Here is a 22,732-nt window from a genome sequence, read left to right as displayed (position 1 = left end):
TCTCTCTCTCCCTCCCCCATCTTTCTCTCTTACACACAAAAACACACATATACAAACGCATACTTCAAATTATTTTCAGAACCATTTGCATTTCTGACTATTCATCTTTACCCCTAAAGGTATTTTTTTAAACTAGAGTTCTGAAGGAGACATAGAAAAATGTTAACATGTTTTTGCAAGCATTCTTCCCATTTTGTGTCTTGTTTGGCTCCTATCCTCATGTCATTTGAAATACTTCCAAGGTACCTGTTGTTTGTACGTGTTCAGAGTTTCTTTAGACATCTTCTTGCGTCTAGTGATCTTTGTTCAATATCACATTAAGCTAGTTGGGCCTAAGTTGTCAGTTATCTCCCAGCTTCTTTAATTTTAGTGGGAATTTGGAAGTTTGAATTGATAATTGGAACCCTTCTCCTCCTCCTCCTTCTCCTCCTTCTTCCTTCTCCTTCTCCTTCTTCTTCTTCCTCTTCCTCCTCTTCTTCCTCTTCTTATTCCTCTTCTTCCTCTTCTTCTTCTTCTTTCTTCTTCTTTTTTTTTTGGCAGGGTCTTGCTCTGTCACCCAGAACAAGATGGTGCATTGGAGTGCAATGGTGTGATCACAGTTCACTGCAACCTTGACCTCTTGACCTTCTGGGCTCAAGCAATCCTCCCACCTCAGCCTCTCAAGTGTCTGGGACCACAGGCACATGCTATCACACCCAGCTAATTTTTAAAAAATTACTTTTAATAGAGACAAGGTCTCCTGGTCTCAATTTCCTGGGCTTAAGCCGTCCACCTGCCTCAGCCTCCCAGAGTGCTGGGATTACATGCATGAGCTACCATGTCCAGCCCAAACTTAACTTCTGTATTTCATAGGCTTGTTTTCTTAATATTGCTCCATCTATCTGTCTTGGTATGTAAGATATTCATATATAGGGTGGAATGTTTGTTTTGGTGTATGACAGATACTTAGAATGCAGATTAGATCATGTATTCTAGCTGAGCATTTCCAGAGCATGTAACAATTCTTAATCTTCGAAACAGGCGTGGGGTGCCCCTCAGTCTGCCTGTCTACACAGTGTTTTTAGCTACCAGAATGGCCTCTCTGCCCATGTCAAACTCACTTTGTATGTACATACTTCAAGTTCCCTATTTTCTTTCATCTGCTTCTTATTTGGTAAACAGACAACCCAACTTCCTCTGCCTGATCTCTCTGAGACATACTGCAAATTTAGCTCAGACCCCTGCTGGCTGTGTGTATCTTTGGCTATTCATAGAATGGGAGGGTTTACTGTTCTTCCTTCTGGAGGAACCTGGGTCTTCTCATTTCTCATGCGTCAGAATCTGTCTGCAAAGGACTATGTGAAATTGGAGCTACTGGGTGATGAAAAAAGACCTTCCTTTTTGTGGTGTTTAGACAATCTTTAAAAACTATGCTGATGAGCCATTTCAGCGTGTGTTAATCTTGCTGTGCCTGCTTTTGGGTTATTTTCCCCTCTTGTATTCATGGGTGTTATAAAGGCCTATGTAACTATTCAACTGTTGGTCATCACAGAGAGTCCACTTGGGTAAAAGATGAAAATGAATGCAAATAATGCACTTAGCTCGGCCACTATAGGTTAATGCTGCTCTGGTCCTGCCCTGGTACTGGATTCCAATTTTGATCCAGGAACTACCCCTGAGCCAGCCTGTAAGATACAGGCTAGACTCTCTGACTGACCCAGAAGGCTGGCCCTTGAGGGCTTCCAAGATTCCCAGATAACTTGGAACCAATAGGACCTTTAGGAAGTTCTGGGCAAGATGTGTTTAATTCCCAATTCAGAAGAGATTTTTTTTTTTTTTTTTCTTGTCAGTTAAGACTTACTGCCCAGGCCAGTGCGGATATGGAGGGGTTTGGGGGAAGTATTTACTGAGATATTTTTGTCTCATTGCATTTGATACGTTCACAAATCATTTAACATCATGGATATCACTATTCGCCACTTTCCTGCTATTGTTTTTATTCTAATGTCCTACATTTAGAAACCGATCAGTGGACTGCAAGTTTCTTTAGGGTGAGAGGGACAGATATTTTAAATTTTGTATCCCTAATGTGTACCTCAATGTCTGGCATATAATAGATTCTAAATAAATATCTATGTGTAGATAATATGGCTGAATAAATGATTGTAAAACATACCCCAAAGTTCCTGTGCTTATTTTTCCTTTCTCCTCCCCTTTCTTTTTTTACTCTTTGAGTTTTGATCCCTCTTAGACCAAAATTTTAGATGCTATCTAGCATCATGTTTTGGTACTGCTTTCCATAATACTTGCTTCATTATCTCTTCCGCCAAATTTTGTTTGTTTTTCAAAAATAATGGGGGTTTCCCCCCTTACACTTTGTCCTTTGTGTCTTAAGTTAATTTAAATGTCATCCCTGTTCTTCATCTCATTCTTCTGTGATCTCAAGTTCTTGCTGGTTCTTCAGTCTTCTGACTCTTGCTTATGGTGAACATTTCCACGAGTCTTATGGCTTAGGCCTGTGAGTTCATTTTCAATGGAGATTTAATCGGTGGGTGTCTCAGGTTGACTGGATTGAGGGCATATCTATCCAGCTAGGTTCTGTTTCTTCTTCTAGGGACCTGGGGTATCATTGGTCTAAAACCCATTTTTTTTGTGCATATTTCAACTTGAAAGACCTTCAAGTTGGAGGTCGCAGTTCTAGTTCTCTGCCTTATCTCCCACTGCCTGCAAGTGTTAAGCCCCAAGTGCCTGGTGTATTGACCTATCCCTGCACTATAAGTTCATGTGCTTCCAGCTTTGGTTCTCTATTTTCCTCCCCCCCCCCCCCCCCCATTTCTGGCTCCTTTCGATTTAATTTCTTCTAAGTTCATTTCAAACGATGTTTACTGTATGTTTGTCACATTTTTCTCATGATTTCTTAGGGATCGTAGTAGAAAGATTTTTAGACTATCACATGAACTTCTAAGATGTTGTTCTTGCTTTCTTTTTTTTTTTTTTGAGACGGAATCTTGCTCTGTCGCCCAGGCTGGAGTGCAGTGGTACAATCTTGACTCACTGCAAGCTCCGCCTCCCGGGTTCATGCCATTCTCTTGCCTCAGCCTCCCGAGTAGCTGGGACTACAGGCACCTGCCACTATGCCTGGCTAATTTTTTTTGTATTTTTTAGTAGAGATGGGGTTTCACCATGTTAGCCAGGATGGTCTCGATCTGCTGAATTCATGATCCGCCCACCTCAGCCTCCCAAAGTGCTTTCATTTTTATAAAGAAAAAAAGTTTCAGGTTGGGAACCAGGACACCTAATTCTTTGACATCAGTTTGCTGCATTGGGTTAAGTCATATAAACTGTCCTAGGCTCAGATTCTTTATCTTTTAAATGGTGGTAATAAGACTTAAGAACACAGTTGTAAAAGGTGTGACTCCCCTGATAGGAATGTTTTGAGATGGAGTAGTAGAATAGTTGGGCAGGTATTTGGAAAAAATAAAAATAAAAGCACTTCATAATAACCAACTAGATTTGTTTCTTCTTCTAGACACCCTAAGGATGTCATTGGGCTAGAACCCATTTTAACCAGTATTATTACTACTATTCTCTTTTCTCCAGAGCCTTCACCCTCCTTCTATTATTGCGTCTCCTACTGGATTAGTTTAGCTATGGCAAAGTAGAATGGCCTTCTACCTAGGCAGAGGACATACTGCTACCTCCTGGCTGATTTCTGTCTATCCAGCATGGTGATTACTGTGGCTTGGTCATTCTCACTTTGACTCATGATCAGGTGTTCCTTGTTAGAAGAGAAGGCATTAGCAACCCTTGGTCAGTAGTGGAAATGCACTATTATGTTGGTTAAGGTCTTAATAGCACATGTGATTGTTTCTATATTTCTGCTGCTTTGGAGAACAAAAGGAGTACTGCCTGAATACAAGTCTTCTCTGCAGTTACCTGTCTGTGCCATGTCACTAAAGGAGAGTATCAGTTCGTGTAGTTGTCCTGGAAAATACCAGAAACCTTTAAACACATATTAACAGGAACACTGGGATTCATCATCAATAATTTTTACAATATTCATGCAACACACCCTTTTTATGTTATAGAAACTTTGCTTTGAACAAGCTGTGTCATAAAAGGGGCCATGGAATCAGCAAAACCAGTCATATCATGACAGGCCCACCAGATTTGCAAGGTAGGGAGGGATGTTGGAGTTTTCTTAGCTTTTTATTCGAGGCCAAGATCTCAGACAGAGTTGCCTTTGCTTCAGGTCAAATGAAGTCATAATTTGGGTTGGAATAGTCCCTGTTTAAATCATTTAGGCAGGGTTTAATTTGTTGAACCAAACCCTGAAACCAATTCAGTTCACAAAAGAACATATAATTACATAGCTTTTATCCAAAAATCCCAGTAGAAAATTTTAAGTAGATATAGCGAGGATTCAAAGGGAACATGAGGCTAAAATGGAAAATGCATCTAAGGATATCAATAGAAATAGAAAACATTTATGAAAATCTGTTCTCAGCTTATATAGTTCATTGCACAAATTAATACACTTGATTCTCAAATAAGTTAACATGATTTCAAATACTGAATCTTTATTTTCAAAGATAGGGTGATATATCTATAACAAGGTTGATTGTAGTCATGTATCGTACTGAATTTTCCAATGCATACTATTATTTTATAGTTGCGTGACTGCCCTATTTTCACTTTTCCATAGTAATTGCCTGCAGCCGTACCCAGGTAACATGAGTTTCCAGTGAATCCAAACTCCTTTTTGTCTACTTAATGGTAGTGCATTCTTTATAAAACCTACTTACCAGACTTTCTAACAAATAGTCTGGTTTGAAGATCAATTTGTGTTGTGTCCGCTGCCTGCCATCTGTTTTAGATATTAGTGAGTCATGAAATGTCTAAAAGCAATAATCTGTGAGAGACAGAGGAAGAGCAGAGGGTCTGGATTGTCAGAAAATGGAATAATATCCTTGGGCTAATCAAGGATTGTTAGATGTATTATATAATCAAATCATGAAAGGAATAATGATTAAAATCAACAGGGAATCCAAGAAACTTGAAACTAACATACATGCTAGTTTTAGGAGAAACCTTAAAGGCATAGCAGATGGGCTTTGGTTACCATTGCTATGGAGGTGTCAATGGAAGTTAGTGGAAGAAGCCATACATGTAGACTGGTTAGTTCAGCCAATTTATGCTGAGCACCAAGTATGCTGATACTATGGGGATAAAGAAGAGTGAGGCCAGTTCTTTACTCCAGGAAGTTTTCAGTCTTGGAGGAAAGATAATCACACAACTCTCTATGCCAATGACAATAACAGGCTTCATATGGAGCACTGCTGTGCACTTATCTCCTGTTTGCCTAGGGCTTTATTTACTTATATGATCTTTAGTCCTCTTATCAGTCCTCTAAGGTAGATTTAATATTGCCAATTTACAGATGAGGAAGCAATGCTTTTTTCCCTTTCATGTTACCATGCTGCCTCTCAGCACAATCAGTTCAATACCTTGCCAAAGATACAGACTGAAGTCTGCCTGGGTGAAGGTCAGATCTTGGCTATGCTATATGCCAGTGGAATCTTGAGGAAATTTTAAAATTTGAGCTACAGTCTTCTTATACATAAAACAGAGATAGTATCAACCTTAGCTCTCAGCCTTAATGTCAACATCCTCAGAAAGGCCTCACTGAGCACTCTTATTCTCATCTCCTGAATCACTTAATCCCATACCGTGTTTTAATTTTGTCATAGCCTTTATCACTATCTGAAGTAATCTCATGTGTATCTAGTATACTATTGCCTACTGTACTATTGTCTAGTATACTAATGTCAGCCTCCCCACTTGAATGTGAGTTTCATGAGGGCAGGGACCAGGCCGGTTGTAGTCATCCCTCTGTCCCCAGAATTTGGTTCCAGGCACAGAGTAAGCATTCAACAAGTATTTCGTGAATGGGCAGTGGTCCAACAACAATTAACAAGCATAGAAAGGAGAAAATGACCGCACTTATGCTTAATGTCCTTGTGAGCCATTCCACTATGTTTCTTTAGAAAGAAAATAAGTCATTGAAAGCTTTGAACTATGTTGTTATGGTAGGTTAGATTTTTTTTTAACCATCCTGAAGGTTTGGAAATACTGTAAGTTGAAATTCGTCATCCAGTGTATAATGGTCTATCTTTGACCTCAGCTGGGCTTCAGTAAAAGGAGCAAGTGGGCAAATACCAAGCACAAACACAGAAAATGGAATCCTTTGTTATGTGTAACTGTAGGGTATGTTGAGAGCAAATGCATAACCAGAAATTACTTGAATGCTTGGTGTTCATGCTCTTCCACATGCATTAACCTCAGAGTGAGTGACACGTCTTACTATGTCTTCAAAAGGGACCCCCAGCTGCCACTGACCTGTTGTATGTCTTTGACGTTGTATATTTCAGGATTCTGAGAAACGAACCCCTCTTCATGTGGCCGCATTTCTGGGAGATGCAGAGATCATTGAACTCCTGATTTTGTCAGGTAAGTAACCACTATACTCAAAAGTCAATTGCAAATAAAATTTAAATAACCAATTTACTAGATTGACTATTACCATGAACCCAAGCAAAATTCCTTTGTTATGTTCATGGAAGTTTGTTTGATAAGCGAATTTATCTTTACACAAAGAAAAATGCAAGAAGTTGTTCTTATTGAAAAATGACTTCTCCAGTAACATTTTTATCTTGCTTTGAAAGTCTGTTTCCTGGCTGTCTAGTCAGGCCCAGCGTTGTAGATGAATTCAGTACATTTGGATATATTTTGATTTTTAAATTATAAAAAAGGAAATAAAACTAGTTTAAAGTCTACATGAACATATACCTATACACACTATGTATAGTGAATGTATATACACACTACATAAACATGCTACATAAACACTGTGTATAGCATGTATACACTATATATGCTATAATATATGCACACTGTATATATGCCATATATATATGCACACCCTAGATTTATATGCCAATTAAATGTGTTTGTATATTTACATATATTTAAGTTGGGCTACAAAACAATGCTGTTATATTTATGGATACATGACTATGACTATGTAATAAAAGCATAAAAACATGGAAGGCAAGGGACCATATTGATTTCTGGATAGTGGTTACCTCTAAGTAGGCAGGTTGAGTAAAAAATGTCTTCAGGGAAGGCTATAAAAGAACTACTACAACTCTCTGTAAAATATTTTATGTTTAAAATATTGGAAGGGAGTATGGCAAAGGCAAACCTTTAAATCTGATTTGTGTTTATACTGGTCTTTGTGATAACTGTTGTCTTTATTTTTCAATGTATTTTAAATATTTCATCAGATTTAAAAATGCCAGTGGTTTCATTTTTGGAAACCTGTATGCTCAGTATATCTCACCAAACAGGTTTCCAAAACCATTATGTGCTTTCTCCCTTGAGTGTTTACTAGACAAATCCTGGAATGAATTGAGCATGTGCAGATGTCTCACTGTAGATTATTCACAGACAGGCTGTCTTTCTTCCTCCTCCTTTATGTTTGGGAGATTAACATCTAGAGGAAGTGCCTCTGCCTACGGACTAGTCAAAAGGCCTCTAGTGAGGTTTCGCCTTTGTTTGCAGTAAGTAAAGGGGAACTGTAGCATCCTAAAGTAAGCTCTGCAAAGGTAGGAGCTGAGACATGCATTCAAGCAGATGTGGTGAACACTGTGGGCAAGAAACAAGAATTGTGCTGTGATGCATAAGCAACATGGCCCTTATTTTGTTGTGTTCATGTTCTTGAGGTGGGTTTCCCCAGGAAACAAGTGTTCTGTGCCTCAAAACATGTGTCCCGCGCTCCTGATGGTCATGTGGAGCTTAGGTTAGATTTCACATGGCATTTCTTGTGCTTTTGAGAGCAGGCCTTTCTTCCAACAAATCTAAAGATGCCCTAGGACCATGTTCCAAACAAACGTGTATTGTTTGGTGTTGGCACACACTAAGGGCCAATGCACACCTGCTGGTTGCCCTGGCAGTTGCAATTTGGCCCGTGGGAAATTGTAGGCAGAATCAGTGGAGGTATAAAATAAAGAACTTTGTGGTATAACATCTAATGATCCCCATCAGCTATACCCACCTCTTTTTTATTTTATTTTATTATTTATTTATTTATTTTGGAGACAGAGTCTTGCTCTCTAACTCAGGCTGGAGTGCAGTGGCATGATCTTGGCTCACTGCAACCTCTGCCTCCTGGTTTCAAGTGATTCTGCCTCAGCCTCCCAAGTAGCTGGGACCACAGGCGTGTGCCACCACGCCCAGCTAATTGTTTGTATTTTTAGTAGAGACGGGGTTTCACCATGTTAGCCAGGATAGTCTCAATCTCCTGACCTCATGATCCGCCTGCCTTGGCCGCCCAAAGTGCTGGGATTACAGGCATGAGCCACCGTGCCCAGCCTACCCACCTCTTAAACGTTATATTAATAGACCTCTCAGAGTCTCAGAGGAATGTTTCATGAATGTACAAATTCAGAACTTTGTCTTACATGCCAACTTTGTGTTGTTGTTGTTTCTACATCTGAAAGGGAAGATTTTAATTCTGGAGCGTGAAGTCAACCCAGTCTCTTTTGTTCATGTATCTGGGGCCAGTGATTGTTTGAGAAACATGGTTTCACATCACCCTCACATGGGCATGGAATCCACCAGCCTCTTTTCAACTCTGGCTGATTTAGTAGAACTGGGAAAAGCTGTTGCATATATCTTAATCTATTCACTTGTTTGGTCTTGGAATTTCTGAGCTCTTAATGTCTTTAGCATAATTTCGGTTCAATGTGCTATGGCAAATTTCCTCCTCCCTCTCATCAAATTAGGAAGACTTAGGACATGAGGAGCATTGGGAAAGTTTTCCCTTTTTAGCAATTTTATTTACCTGTGGAAGCTGAGGCAAACTCTTGGAATTCACGTGGCTTTTATTTTCCCTGAAGGGTCCTTTACTCAATTGATATATTAAGTTCCTAATATTGCAAGAGCACGATGATTTTATCTCTGAACTTGTATCTGGCAGCTGACCCTTTAGGGAATCCAACCAAACTGTTTCCCAATTTAATAATGAATGAGGTGCTAATGATTCCCTTGTTGGACAAATAATTTGGCCTTGCCAGAACAGCCCATTACAGCTGTGTTCTCCATTGTTGTGTTAACCTACAGAGCATGGTGTAACCCAAGCTTGCTAAATTCCTGCTGGCATTATCTCCTGTTAGCCAGGTGGATAGAACCCTGAATGCCTCTGAGCAGACGAGGAAGACAAGGTCTTGGGGAAGAAATCAGGCCTTGCAAATTTCACTTTTTTACAACTCCCAGTTCAAAGTGTGGCTTTATTTCCCTCCTGACTCTAGTGCCTGATTGGGAACTGGCCGAATCTGGATTAAGTCAGAGAGATCAGTGAGAACCAATCAGTGGCTAAGAGTTAAGATACTGGGGTAGGGATACAGGAAGCAGAGTACACAGAAAAAGGACCACAGTAGAAATATCTTACAAAGGCTGGGTGTGATGGCTCAAGCCTGTAATCCCAGCACTTTGGGAGACTGCGGTGGGAGGATCACTTGAGGTCAGGAGTTCAAGACCAGCCTGGCCATGAAACCTGTCTCTACTAAAATTTTAAAAAGTAGCTGAACATGGTGGTAGGTGCCTGTAATCCCAGCTACTCAGGAGGCTGAGGCAGGAGAATCTCTTGAGCCTTACAGGCGGAGGTTGCAGTGAGCTGAGATTGCACCACTGTACTCCAGCCTGGGTGACAGAGTAAGACTCCATCTCAAAAAAAAAAAAAAAAAAAAAAAAAAAAAAAAAAAAAAAAAAAAAAAAGATCCTGCAGAGAAAGCTCTGAGGACAAGTAAGGATTATAGGGTTCTAGGTTGAGAGAAGAAAACTGGAAGTACTCTCTAATACGGGAGTGTTTGTCTAATACGGGAGTGTTTGTGAGGCATAACTACTAGTAAAATTTATTAGAATTTATTTTTAAATTTAAATTTAATTTACTTTTTCTCTTTTTAAGATGGGGTCTTGCTAGGTTGTTCAGACTGGTCTCGAACTCCTGGCCTCAAGTGATCCTCCCATCTTGGCCTCTTGAAGTGCTGGGATTACAGGCATGAGCCACCACATCTGACCACAGAATTTATGCAACCCAACAAGTGGTAGTCCTGCAAAATTATTTCCTATACATTTTCAAAACGTGCTTATTACTCTCAATGCAAACTATTTCCAGGGCTGGGGGCACATCATTCTTTTTATTTCTTATGCATAACAAATATGCATCCTTTGAGGATGAATTTGATATTTTTTATCTGGTGAAAGAGGGACAATTAAACCAGGCAATGCTGATTTTGGCCTACAAATGTGCAATTATAAAGTAATAAGCCATTTTCTGATGGGTGTGCAAATTGGCCATAAAGGCAACTCCAAGGAGAGTTTGTTAAATGTTTTCAGCAATTGCCACGTTCGTGGAATTATCATACCCTCTTCTAAGATAATTGTTTTGAAGCACTCCTGTACTGTATGATTTGGTTTGTTAAAAAAAATCAATAGCAAGTTGATTTCATTATATTATAATCATATTTTTATAACCTTTCATGTTTACTTCAACAATTAAAAGCCAAACTTTGGATAAGTTAAGCTTAGGAAGAAATTATTCTCTTTGGCTTGTGAGATTTTTCAGTCACACTCAGTCCACCCTTATCACACCACTTCTGTTTTCTTTATTCTACTTCTTCCCAGATGACATGGCTTACGGAACAGAAATATTGCCTCTGGAAAAGATGCCCAGAGTTTACTTTACCCCTGATCTCTATGAAAATAAAATTAAGAGGTGATAGGGATTAGATGAAAAACATCCTTAGTTTGTAATTACAGATCATGTCTGATGGATTGGGCCTTTGTTTCTAAAGAATCAGTATACCCTAGCACTTATTTTCATGTTTAAGCTTTAACATGTCCTTGGGTAAAAAAGCATTTGCCTTTAAATCATTAGACATGCAGACTGTGTCCTTCGGTGCACAATGGTGCCTGACAGGCAGGTAAATAATGTGAAGCTTCCTTTAGAAAAAAATCAGCTATAAATATTCAATTCATAGCCAAAACCATCTGACATCTCCCTCTGACATGTAAACAAGACTCTTGAACGTGTTCAGAGGAAGAGGATGAGGAAGCCGGCAGCAAGAAATGACACTGATGAAATGCGTCTTGGGTCTCCATTCAGATAACTCTGCTTTTGTTATAATAATTTTTGTTATGGGGGAAAGGAGGTTTTCCTGGCAGCTGCCTATTCAACCTCCATGAGAAGGAGAAGTGGAGGAATGGAGGACTTAATCATTGACTGAAAGAAGCCATCGCCTACATTTCTAATCACCTTGAAATTTCTCAAGGGACTCTGAAGCGACACGCTAACAATGCTGGTGTCGTTACACTCCAGGTGTGTGTCTCTGTATGAGGTTCAGCCTGCGCGGGATCATTTTTCTCCTTGAAAGATTTTTTATATTGAAAGCCAAATTTGGATCTGCATAAAACTAAAAATTTTCAGAATGCAGTATAATAATAATAATGATAAAAGTATATAAAAATAAATAAGAAAAATAACAGAAAAATGGGAGAAATATATAAAGAATATGAACAAGTAATTCTCAGAAAATGAATTACAAATAGCTAGTAATCAAACATATTAGAAGATGTCTAACCTTATTGTTAGACCAGAAACTAAAAAAAAAGATGCTCTTTTTAAAATCAGATTTGTTTGTATGTATGTATGTATGTATGTATGTATTTGAGACAGAGTCTTGCTCTGTTGCCCAGGCTGGAATGCAGTGGCGTGATCTTGGCTCACTGCAACCTCTTGGCTCACTTGGCTCACTCCACCTCCCAGGTTCAAGCGATTCTTCTGCCTCAGCCTTTTGAGTAGCTGGGATCACAGGCATGTGCCACCACACCAGGCTAATTTTTGTATCTTTAGTAGAGATGGGGTTTCACCACTTGACCAGGTTGGTCTCGAACCCCTGACCTCAGGTGTTCCATCCACCTCGGCCTCCCAAAAGTGCTGGGATTACAGGCATGAGCCACCACGCTTGGCCTATTTATTTTTAAAGCAGCTTTATTGAAGTATAATTGAAATACAATAAGCTGTGTATATTTAATGTCTACAATTTGATGAGTTTGGACATATGCAAATACCCATGAAATTATCACCACAATCAAGGTAATAGACATCTCTGTCACCTCCAAAAGTTTCCTCGTGCCCCTTTGTTCTTGTTATTTTGGAGTTTTTTGGGATGTGTGTGTGGTAAGAACACTTAACATGAGATCTACCGTCTTAACAAATGTTTAAGTGCATGATACAGTATTATTGTCTCAGATTTGCAATATTTAAAATGTCTGACTGGGCATGGTGGCTCACACCTGTAATCTCAGCACATTAGGAGGCTGAAGTAGGAGGATCACTTGAGGGTAGAAGTTTGAGACCAGCCTGGGAAACAAAGGAAGACCTCATCTCTACAAAGAAGTTTTAAAAATTATCTGGGGATGGTGGTATGTGCCTGCAGTTCTAGCTACTCTGCAGGCTGAGGCAGGAGGATTGATTGAACCCAGGAGTCTAAGGCTGCAGTGAGCTATGATAATGCCACTACACTCCAGCCTGAGTGACAGAGTGAGACCCTGTCTCTAAAAAATTAAAAAAAATATATTTTAATGTCTGATAATATCAAGTGTTGATGAGGATGTGGGGAAACTAAGCAATCTCATACATTCCGAGGGTGTAAACCGGCACACTTCAGAGGCTTTCCATGACCTTTTGAAACCGAAAGTGTGTATTATCTATGACACATAAAGTCCATTTTAAATTATTTATCCTAGACAAATACTTGCACCCAAGGCAGGCAGATCACCTGAGGTCAGGAGTTCAAGACCACCCTGGCCAAAATGGCGAAACCCTGTCTGTACTAAAAAATTAAAAAATTAGCCGAGCATGGTGGCAGGTACCTGTAATCCCACCTACTCGGGAGGCTGAGGTGGGAGAATCGCTTGAACTGGGGAGGCGGAGGTTTCAGTGAGCCGAGATGGCACCACTGCACTCCAGCCTGGGTGACAGAGCAAGACTCCGTTTCACACACACAAAAGCAGCTTAGTTCCCCCTCCCCCATTATTTTCATTAAGAAACATAAAACTTCAAATGCACTAGCTTTCTTAAAAATATTTTGTAGAAAATATTTCAAACATACAGAAAACTATGGAGAATAATATAGTGAATATCCATATACCTTCCACTAAGTTTTAAGAACTCTTAATATTTTGCCATATTTGTATTATATATATTTATGTATATATATATTATATATATATTTAAGGAAATAAAACATTGAAAACACAGTTGCAGCTGTATGGGTACTCTTCATGCTTTTCACATTCCTCTTTCCCTAGACGCAACCACTATCCAGAATTAGTATTTATACTCCTTAGCCATATTTTAAACTTTTATTTTATATCTATGCATCCATAAACAACATATAGACATACAACTGGTATTATGCCATAGGTATAATTCTGCAGTTTGATTTGTTCATTTGGTGTTATGATTTTAAAAGTACATCTGTTTATATATACAGAACGTCAGTCTGCTCCTTTCCATGACAGTGTAGAATTCCATTGTACGGATATACCACAACGTCTTTCTCCATTTTCCTCTTAATTGATATTTAGGATTCCAATTTCTTGTTGTCATCAACATATTGCAGTGAACATTCATGTACATGTGTGAGAGTTTCTCTAGGGTATATGATTGGAGTGGAATTGCTAGGTGGTTGGGCATGCATGTCATCAGCTTTACTAGGTAATGCCACATTGTGTCCCAAAGGAGGTTGTACCAATTCATACTCTTCCCAGCTGTATGTTAAGTTTTCCTGTTGCTCCATACCCTTGCTAAATCTTGGCCTTGTCACACTTTATTATTTTTACCAATTTAATGGATGTGAAATGGTATGCTAATGTTGCTTTCATTTGCTTCTCCTTAACGAATTTTGAGAAGTACCTTTCCATATGTGTCTTGACATTTGGGTTTCTTCTTGCATTCATTTTTTGAATTTACAAAAAATTTAAAGCACAAAATTTACTCTGCCAAAGACTATAATAAAAATAATTCCAGCTCTCTAGGACTGCATAAGGTCTGAGTGATGTTTGTGACATGGGTGCCAAAGAAACAGCCCCAAAATAAGAAATGTGCACTCAGCTTACTGGACAGAAACACAGTGTGGTCAAATCTACCACACAATGTGGTCATAAATATATTTATTTATGATGCAAGAAAAGTCCCGACGAAAAGGCAGGTAATTTTAAAAGGTTGGAATCCAGAGTGTTGGAAGATCTGAAGGGTTAAATGCTGTGCTTCTAAACCAGAAAGGTAGACTTTGTGACCATCACCTGACACTGTGGTGGAACTAATATTTAGAAGAAGAAATCTAAACTTTGGTTTTGGTAGTAGTAATTTTGTTTTAAAATTAACCAATTTTGCTGTTCTTAATCACATCTGGATTTTCTTCTCCCTAGCATCCTCTAGCACTTGAGTTCTCTTGCTCTTAAAAATACATGTCTTAAAAAGACATATATTTGTACAGTCTTTAGGTAATGGTTGTGTTCTTAAATTTCCTATTTGACTTCTTCCTTTGTAGGGCAAGGATCATGCCTTTTACTTCCTTTGAAAATCTGAATCAGAGATTTAGAGGTGAATGAGACATTAGAGGTGACTTGGAAATAAGAACAGCTGATGTTTTTCTAGTGCCTTGCAATTTATGAAGCACTTTCCTATTCACTTAATTCTCCGTAGCACCTGGTGAAATGGGTAGCGAAGTATTAATACTGTTGTTGTTAGCCTCATTGTGCAGATTAGTGACTCTTGGTCATTGGGCCAGCAGGTGCTGAAATCAGAACTTAATCTACATCTCCTGACCATGAATCCCACTGCCCTTCCAAAACCGCATTCATTTCATGCCAGAGCATTTAGCCCATAGCTTCCTGTTACTGAGGCCAGAGATGCCTATTGATTTTTGCACACCCAAACTGATTTTACTGTGGGCCTTACTGACGTAAGGAGTTTGAACTCCTTCAGGCAAGCTGGTGTTAGTGGAATTAGGATTTAAATAATTTTAACCTGGATAAATTAAGCAACAATTCATCAGTGGCTCTCAACCTTGACAGCGTAGTGTGATAACCTTGATAACTCCAGTGTAGTGTGATAACCCTGACCCCATCTGAAACCAGTGACATCAAAATGGAGGTTGGAGGGGAGGCATTCTAGCTGTCTTTTAGGGATTATGTTCTTGTTTTCTACGATTAATGCTGTTGATGGCATTTGTTCTTCTTCAGTTAAAGAAAAGAATAGTGTAAGTTCTTTGATTTTTATTTACTTTTAGCCAGTGCCTTAAACTAAACTTCTAACTCACGTTTATGCATGAAAGTCCGCTGCCTTTTAAAAAAGTTTCTATTTTCCAGCTATCAGCTGGCCTTAGCCTCTTGGAGATTAGTCAGCTTCTGCTTCCCCTTGACTCACTTTCCCAGCCCTTGTCCTGAGGGGCCACCTCTGTGTTTCCTTTTCTCTGCCTTACTTTCTAGTTTCTTTGATTTGTTTCTCCATTCTCTGTCCTCAGGAGCTTCCTTCCTCATCATCCTAAGGCTAGAATTGACTTATTGCTTCTTTAAAGATATCGTACATATTTTCTCCTCTTCCCCTTTTGTAGCCCTTTTATAAAACATCCCAAGTCTGACCAGAAGACTAGTCAAAACCTTGAACCCCCTAAAAGGAAGCTTATATCAGATGTCTTTGCTGTTCAGACATAGACTTGGTGGGCTGGTGCTCATGGAGAATGGCAAGGGTGTCATGGAAGGCGGGTGAACTCTGCTTCCTGTGAATTCATTTGCAGGGAGCTTCTGTTCCATGAAGATGGCATGGCTTCATAGAGCTGAGCATGGGCACTCATAATTCTGAGTGTGAGCTGGTTTTGACTCATGCTTGAGCCTGTCTGCCTACCCCATAGTTTGAGAAAGTAGTGAGCAATTTATAGGTCTGATATCATATCTATCCAAAAGCCTCATGGAAACTGGCTTCTTTTTTACCAACATATCTGGCTAGTCCCAGATTTTTAGATAAAGCAGATTTCTGCTGGTCCCCTCAGCCTCGATCAAATCTTGTCAGAACATGACTAATATAAAGAAAAGACGAGGTGGTGGTTATGTCAGGCAAATGTGAGCAAGATACAGCATTTGACTTAACATCAGCAGGGCTTCCCTTGACTCCATTATGCCTCTAACTTGTGCTATTTGGTTCTAGGAGCTCGTGTAAATGCCAAGGACAACATGTGGCTGACTCCACTGCACCGGGCTGTTGCTTCCAGAAGCGAAGTGAGTGATTACCAAATTTAATCTAATACCTACTGTGCCTAGAAAAATTCTTGCTAGTGATTTAAGAATCCTTACTGGTAAGCAAAAGGCTTTTACCTCTAATGTAAGAGGGTTACCCAAAATGAACAGCTGTTTGTTTGAGCATCTCCTGCATGCCAGACATAGTGCTGAGTGGGGCTGGGGAGTGTCTGGAGTAGTTCAACATGGACAGCATGATCCTGAATTTCAGTGAATTCTCAGCCTGGGGAGGAGGCAAAGCAGAAAGCAGATCAGTACAATATCGTCATTGACTTGCAGGAGAAAGCAACTAACTGCCTGCTTGAATAGAGGAAATCTTCCAAAAAGAGATGTCAATTGAGCTGGTCCTTAAATGAGTAAGGACTTAGCAGGCCAGGAAAAGGAGGGAGGGCCGAGGCAAGGAAGTGAGTGAATGAGGGCCTCAGTGAGGTATAACTGGAACTCAGGCTGTAGTAGAAGATAAGTCTGATAATGGAGGTTGGGCCAGATGGCAGAGGGCTTGGAATCCTCTGAGCAATGGAGAATGATTATAGCAGGGGAGTGATATGCTCAGATCTGTGTTTCAGAGAACCTTTGTGGTGGCAGCGTGTGAATGGGCTGAGGGGGAGGGGTCTCAAGGAGGAGGGCCAATAAGACCAAAAGCAGTCTGAAGCAGCTGGAATGAGGGCATAAAGCTGAGTCCATGATTTGAGAGCTCATTAGAGATCAACCTGGCAGGATTTAGTACCTAGTAGGGGTGAGGTGGGAAAGAAGCTGGTAGGTAAATGGTGATGCTGTTAACAGAAGAGGCACAGAGCAGGGGAGTAGGGGCCGGGAAGCTGGTGGGTTCTGTTTGAGAACGCTGAGTTCAGCAAACATGTCCTTGGAGTGGGAGCTCCATGAGGGCAGGGATCTGTGCTTTGTTCCTGGATGTATCCCAAGCCTTGTACATTCTAGGCATTCAAGAAATAATTTGTTGTTGAATGCTGGAAATTTGGGTGAAGTTGACTAATAGATTATCTATTGTTATTTATACAAGTCTAGCACTCAGGAACAGGGAAAATGATCACCAAACCGTGGTAAATGCATCAGGTAGCTCAGGGGAAGTATAAAGGATGAGAAGACCAATGTGAAGGTGGGGGTGGCAGGGAACCCTGGTGAATGTCAGCCTTGAAGCCTGGTCAGAGGAGATGCCCACCATCCAGGGATACAAGAGGTTCTAACCTTCTATGTACTTGGTGCTGGATGACTGACCTCCATAGCTGAGTTTACCAAATGCAGCTTCTCCTCTGCTGCTGGAGAAGGTGATGTTCTCCAGGTACACCTAGGAGCAAAAGGTCTTGCCAAGAATGAATATACAGAAGATGCAGGTGTCTTTGGCCATTATTGGTGTTAGCTTTTCCTCTTTGGCAACTATCTGGAAATTTCAAAATATACTTGGTAGGTGATAGCTTAGTAGTCATCGTTTTTCTTGCTGTGCTTTGTGATATTAGTAGTTTTTAAAAGGGGTTGACTGTGTTCTCTTTCCAAATATCCTGCATGGAATGAGAGAGGTAAAAAATCCTAAATTACCTGGCTCAGACCCTGGAGAATTCAGAATCTTCTCATGGTCCCACATTTTATTTCTGTTTTGTCTGGGAAAATGAGTGTAGTGAGCTGACTGAGTGGGTATGACCAGCTTCATGAGACCAGCCCCTTCATAGAGGAGTATTTCCTGGCCTTTTAAGACCACTTGGTCTTTAGTAAATTTAGTAAATTTAAGTGTCTCTTTAAAAATATGTATGGATTTGTTTCCTCTTTAACAAGAACCAGGTCTTTTTAGTTGGGAAAATAATTCAATATGCACCTCCTATATGCCAGGCATCTTTTCTTTGTAGCTGATGGAGCTACAAAGAAAACTAAGACCCATGGTCTCTGCTCTTGGGAAGTATGTAATCTAGTGGAAAGAAAGACACAAAAAAGATGATTTCATTGCTCTGTGACCTTTCCCAAGTGATCTCTACCTTTGTTAGCTCAACTAGCTTCAAAGACTTTAATCCTCAAAACATCCATTTTCCATCAACAACCAGTCTGCGTTCTGTAAGTATCTTTAGTGTGTTTGAATCCTGTTAGCCTAATGATGGACTGACCTTCCTATCTGAGAAAGGCATTTGTTGCTTCTCCACGTAACCAACTACCTCTGTAGGTTTGCAGGGAGGAAAAAAAGAATCTCTTGCCAGGTAGGAATTAAATGCAAACAAATCCTGAATTGTAAATAATTAGGTAATATATGAGCTCATGATGTCTTCAGATTAGTATCTTGTCACAGCAAGTTGGACAGTTTCTTATGAAAATTGGAGTCTAGGCTGGGCGCAGTGGCTCATGCCTGTAATCCCAGCTATTTGGGAGGACAAGGTGGGTGGATCATGAGGTCAGGAGTTCAAGACCAGCCTGGCCAACATGGAGAAACCCAGCCTTTGCTAAAAATACAAAATTAGCTGGGAGTGGTGGTGCATGCCTGTAATCCCAGCTACTCGGGAGGCTGAGGCAGGAGAATCACTTGAACCTCGGGAGGCAGAGGTTGTGGTGAGCCGAGTTCGCACCATTGCACTCCAGCCTGGGCAAAAAGAGTGAAACTCTATTTACTCTATCTCAAAAAAAGGAAAGAAAATTGGAGTCTCTGTAAGAAGACACCTTAACTCCAAGCACATTGCTGTCCTGTGGAAGTCCTAAATTCAGATTTCCTTCTTCTTTGGAATTTAGTTCTATTGCCATTATTTTATGCCTCTCCCAACTAATAGTTGGGGAAAATAAAGTAGATTTGAGGGGAAGAAAAGAGAAGGTTTGGACTGGTATTTTGGAGTTTAACTGTTAGCACTTATCAAGATGGATATATGGTTTCAGCTGAGAGCTGGTGCATGTCTATTCCTTAGATTGGTAAGCACTGATACTACATGGCCATGTGTTTAAAACCATTTCTTCATTGAAAAGTTTATAAACTCTATACTGTCTGTCCTCAAAGCCTATTTGCTTGTAAAATATAGGTAACTGATCTCTCAGGGTTCAGGGTTCAACCAGGGAAGCAGAACCACCATGAGAGATAGAGTAAGATATTAATTATAGGAATTAGATCTTACACAAGACACAAGTGTGTAGGGCTGCTGTGGTCTATGTAAGGCTGTCACCTTGAATTCTGTGAGGCCCTGAAGTCACTGTAGGTCAGCAGACTCCACAGTGGAAAAACTGGATGTAAAATGGGGGAGAACAAGGACAAACTGGAACTGAAGTCTGTCTAACACTGCCTCCAACATCATGGACATGGGTGACTTGCAGAAGGAGTTGCGCATGCACCTGGCCCAAGAATTGGAGAAACTGAAGGAGATGTGGCAGGATCTGAAGAAGCATCAAGCCAGGCACTGCCCCTTGCCAACGTGGTGATCCAGCCGGTTAGTGACATCGTGTGCAAGCTGCAACACTACTTGGTGCCCAACAACATACCAGTCAGGCTGCAGTTTCACTATGCCTTCCAAAACTCATCAGATATCTCTTGTGGCCAACCCTAAAGGGAGTACTACAGGGAAAGGAATTCTGGGAAATGAAGTTCAACTCGGCTAACTTAGGACAATACAAAACTACCATATAAATTGTTGTTCTATTTGAATTAAAAAGATCTTCTAGACAGTAAGCTCCTTGAAATTTGTGCCATGCCTATTGCTTGCCATTGTATTTCTAGCATCTTGCCTAGTTAGAAAAGAATTGTTTTTTTGAGTTATTCATGAAGACTGGATTTTCAATTTAAGCTATAATAATTTTCTGTGTACAACTGGTAAGATAGAACTGGTATACACCATATCAGAATGCTGATGGTAATAATCGTTTATGCATGCAGGGCAAACAGAGTTGAAGCATGTTTATGGGGATGTGTACACTAAAAGCCAACTAAGCCACTGAAACCTGCAAAATCAAGGCTAGTTTCACAATTGCATATAACACAGATATCAGTGTAAGTCAAAATTTTGGAGCCTTCTTTTCATTCAGGCAAGATTTATGTTCAGATTTCTGTGTCTGGAAAAATAAGGTGCATTGCTAAGTTCATTTCCTGATATGTTATAGCAATAAGGTGCCAGATCATAATACTGATTAAACATGAATCCAAGCCTGACACTATGTCTTCCATAGACAAGAAAGTAGATCAAGACATAATCACACCCCTTGAAAATCTCCCAAAATATAACTGAGCTCTAGAGATAAATCTTGAAGACTTATTTAATGCTGACCAGGCTGTCTTGTGTGTTCCCTTCTAGATCCAATCCCACGACCCTTTCCTACCCCCGACCTGCTCCCCACGTCTGGCACATCGGGGATTCCCAGGTTGGAAACAGCTTAGAGCCCAACAGCACTGTCTTCTTATTGGCTCCCTAAGGGCTTCTCTGAACTCATTCTCCTTTTTTTTTTTTTTCTATGTACTCCCTAGGCTGTGAAGAAATGAAGAGAGGCCTTTACTAAAATATTAGAGAAACATCTTTTACAGTGCCAGCTAACAAAGATAAGCAAGATTTGGGGCTGCCAGTGGGAATATTCTGAAGTGTTCTTGTGAAGCCTATTTCATATTATTTCCTGTGTTCAGCTTATTCTTGCTTTTCTTTCTTGGAAAAGAGCAACTGCAGGGAAAAGGAATGAAATGTACACAAACCCGGAAAGTCTAACACACATTTATGGAAGCGCACTTGGTGGAAGGCATTGTTAAGTGTGCTACAGGGGGCCTAAAGGGTGTACAAAGTGTGGCTTTTAGTTTTAGTGTACAGTATTTGGGGAGATAACCAGGCATGCAGGCTGTTGTGGCCTATGTGCAGATGTGGCTGGCCCGTCCCAGGTGCCCTTTCTGCTATAACCAGTTGAGAGGAGCATCAGAGGAGAACTGCTGAACTTTTCACTTCTCTATTCTAGAGACTGTCTTTTGGTTAGAAAGGTTAACAATGGTTGTATCTTGTCTTTAGAGTGTAGGAGTGAGGACATTGTGTCCATGTACGTGTTGTAGTTATGAGCATTTATTAAGTACTTACTGTCTGCTAGGCAGTATGCTAAGGACTTTCTGTATATTCCCTTTTAACCTCTGATCCACCCTTCAAGATGGATGCTATTTACTAATTTAGGAAATGTAATCTCAGAAAGTTAGTAGGGAGCCAACGAAGTCGATGTCACAGCCAGAAAGTGGAGGAAAGTGTGACTAGAGAAGCTGCCTACTTCACCACCATTCTGTGCTGCTTTCTTCAGTTCCCATTAGCACCCTTACGGAGCCTGTTCTAGCCAATAAAGCACATCTATTTTTGGCTTCTGTGCAGACAGAAGACCCAACTGGTATACAGATCTTTCCCAGAGCTGAGCAGGATAAGCATTTTATTTTATAGTCGAAATTTTAAAAACTTACGTTCTACCCTTTCCTCTAAAAAACATGATCATTATTGTGGGCTTAATGCTAGTAGACAGGAGAATTGGAAACATTATATGGAAGAGTAGAATGTTATTGCTTTCTTTAAATTATCTTCATGATTATAAAAATTTGTTCATGTATGGAACATAGGTCATACCTGGAATAGGAAGAAAGTAAGCATTTTATAATCTATTAGAATGTAGACGAGTGGTACCCAGCTTTAGTGCATTTAAATTATCTGGGGTGTTTGTTGAAACTGTCTGTTCTAAAACCTCACCCCTAGTGATTCTGAATGAAACCTATGGTTAAGCCCAGAAATGTGCCTTTTCAAAAGAAGATTCTGATGCATGTCGTCTGCAAGTCACACTTTGAGACCTGAGATTAAACACTGGTCATACTTTAGTGTCTGCCTTTCCTAATGGTTAAAGTCAGCATTAAACTTAATAGTTTAACGAACTATTTAGTTAACTTAAATAGTTCATTTGGAATTCTTTCATATCCCAAAGTCTCCAGCGAACTGCTTTTGCACTCCTCGTTCTTAGAATAATTGTGCTGTAGTAATAGTTCAAATAATGGGTGAGTCTTTTTGGTGCTTGGTATTTTGGTACGTGTAGAGGAACAATCCCATTAATTAAGCAAATTGGTGGGACATCAATTTATACAATTCTTACAGAATATGAAATTGCTACAATTGACATAAGATAAAAGCCTCAAATGATTATAGTAATATAGCAAAAGCCTTCAGGACTTAAGTGCAGCCTTAGGGACATCAGCCCACAGTAAAATGTACTGTTAACACTTACAGATTATTACTTACAGACTTTGCTGATGATTACAGCAATATATTTATTCTACGCAAAGTTATTGAATATACACTATGTGCAAAGCACTTGCCAGGCTTTGTGGAGAGTACAGACAGTTGTATAACATTTAGACCCTTAT

The 22,732-nt window shown here is 40.0% G+C and overlaps 1 protein-coding gene across 9 annotated transcripts in view; it reads left to right on the top strand.

Annotated features, from left to right (window-relative positions):
- Nucleotides 1-22,732, top strand: part of ANKRD44 (ankyrin repeat domain 44) — a 327,884-nt gene that overhangs the window by 165,903 nt on the left and 139,249 nt on the right. For all 9 annotated transcript variants that reach the window (XM_023218043.2, XM_023218022.2, XM_023218030.2 and 6 more), the window contains 2 exons: nucleotides 6,411-6,489; nucleotides 16,313-16,383. In XM_023218043.2, the coding sequence (XP_023073811.1) occupies nucleotides 6,411-6,489; nucleotides 16,313-16,383 (150 nt within the window). The remainder of the gene's footprint in view (nucleotides 1-6,410; nucleotides 6,490-16,312; nucleotides 16,384-22,732) is intronic.

The sequence above is a fragment of the Piliocolobus tephrosceles genome, chromosome 11 (assembly GCF_002776525.5).
Source record: "Piliocolobus tephrosceles isolate RC106 chromosome 11, ASM277652v3, whole genome shotgun sequence".
Lineage (NCBI taxonomy): Eukaryota > Metazoa > Chordata > Mammalia > Primates > Cercopithecidae > Piliocolobus > Piliocolobus tephrosceles.
This window is presented reverse-complemented; position numbering and strand designations above follow the sequence as displayed.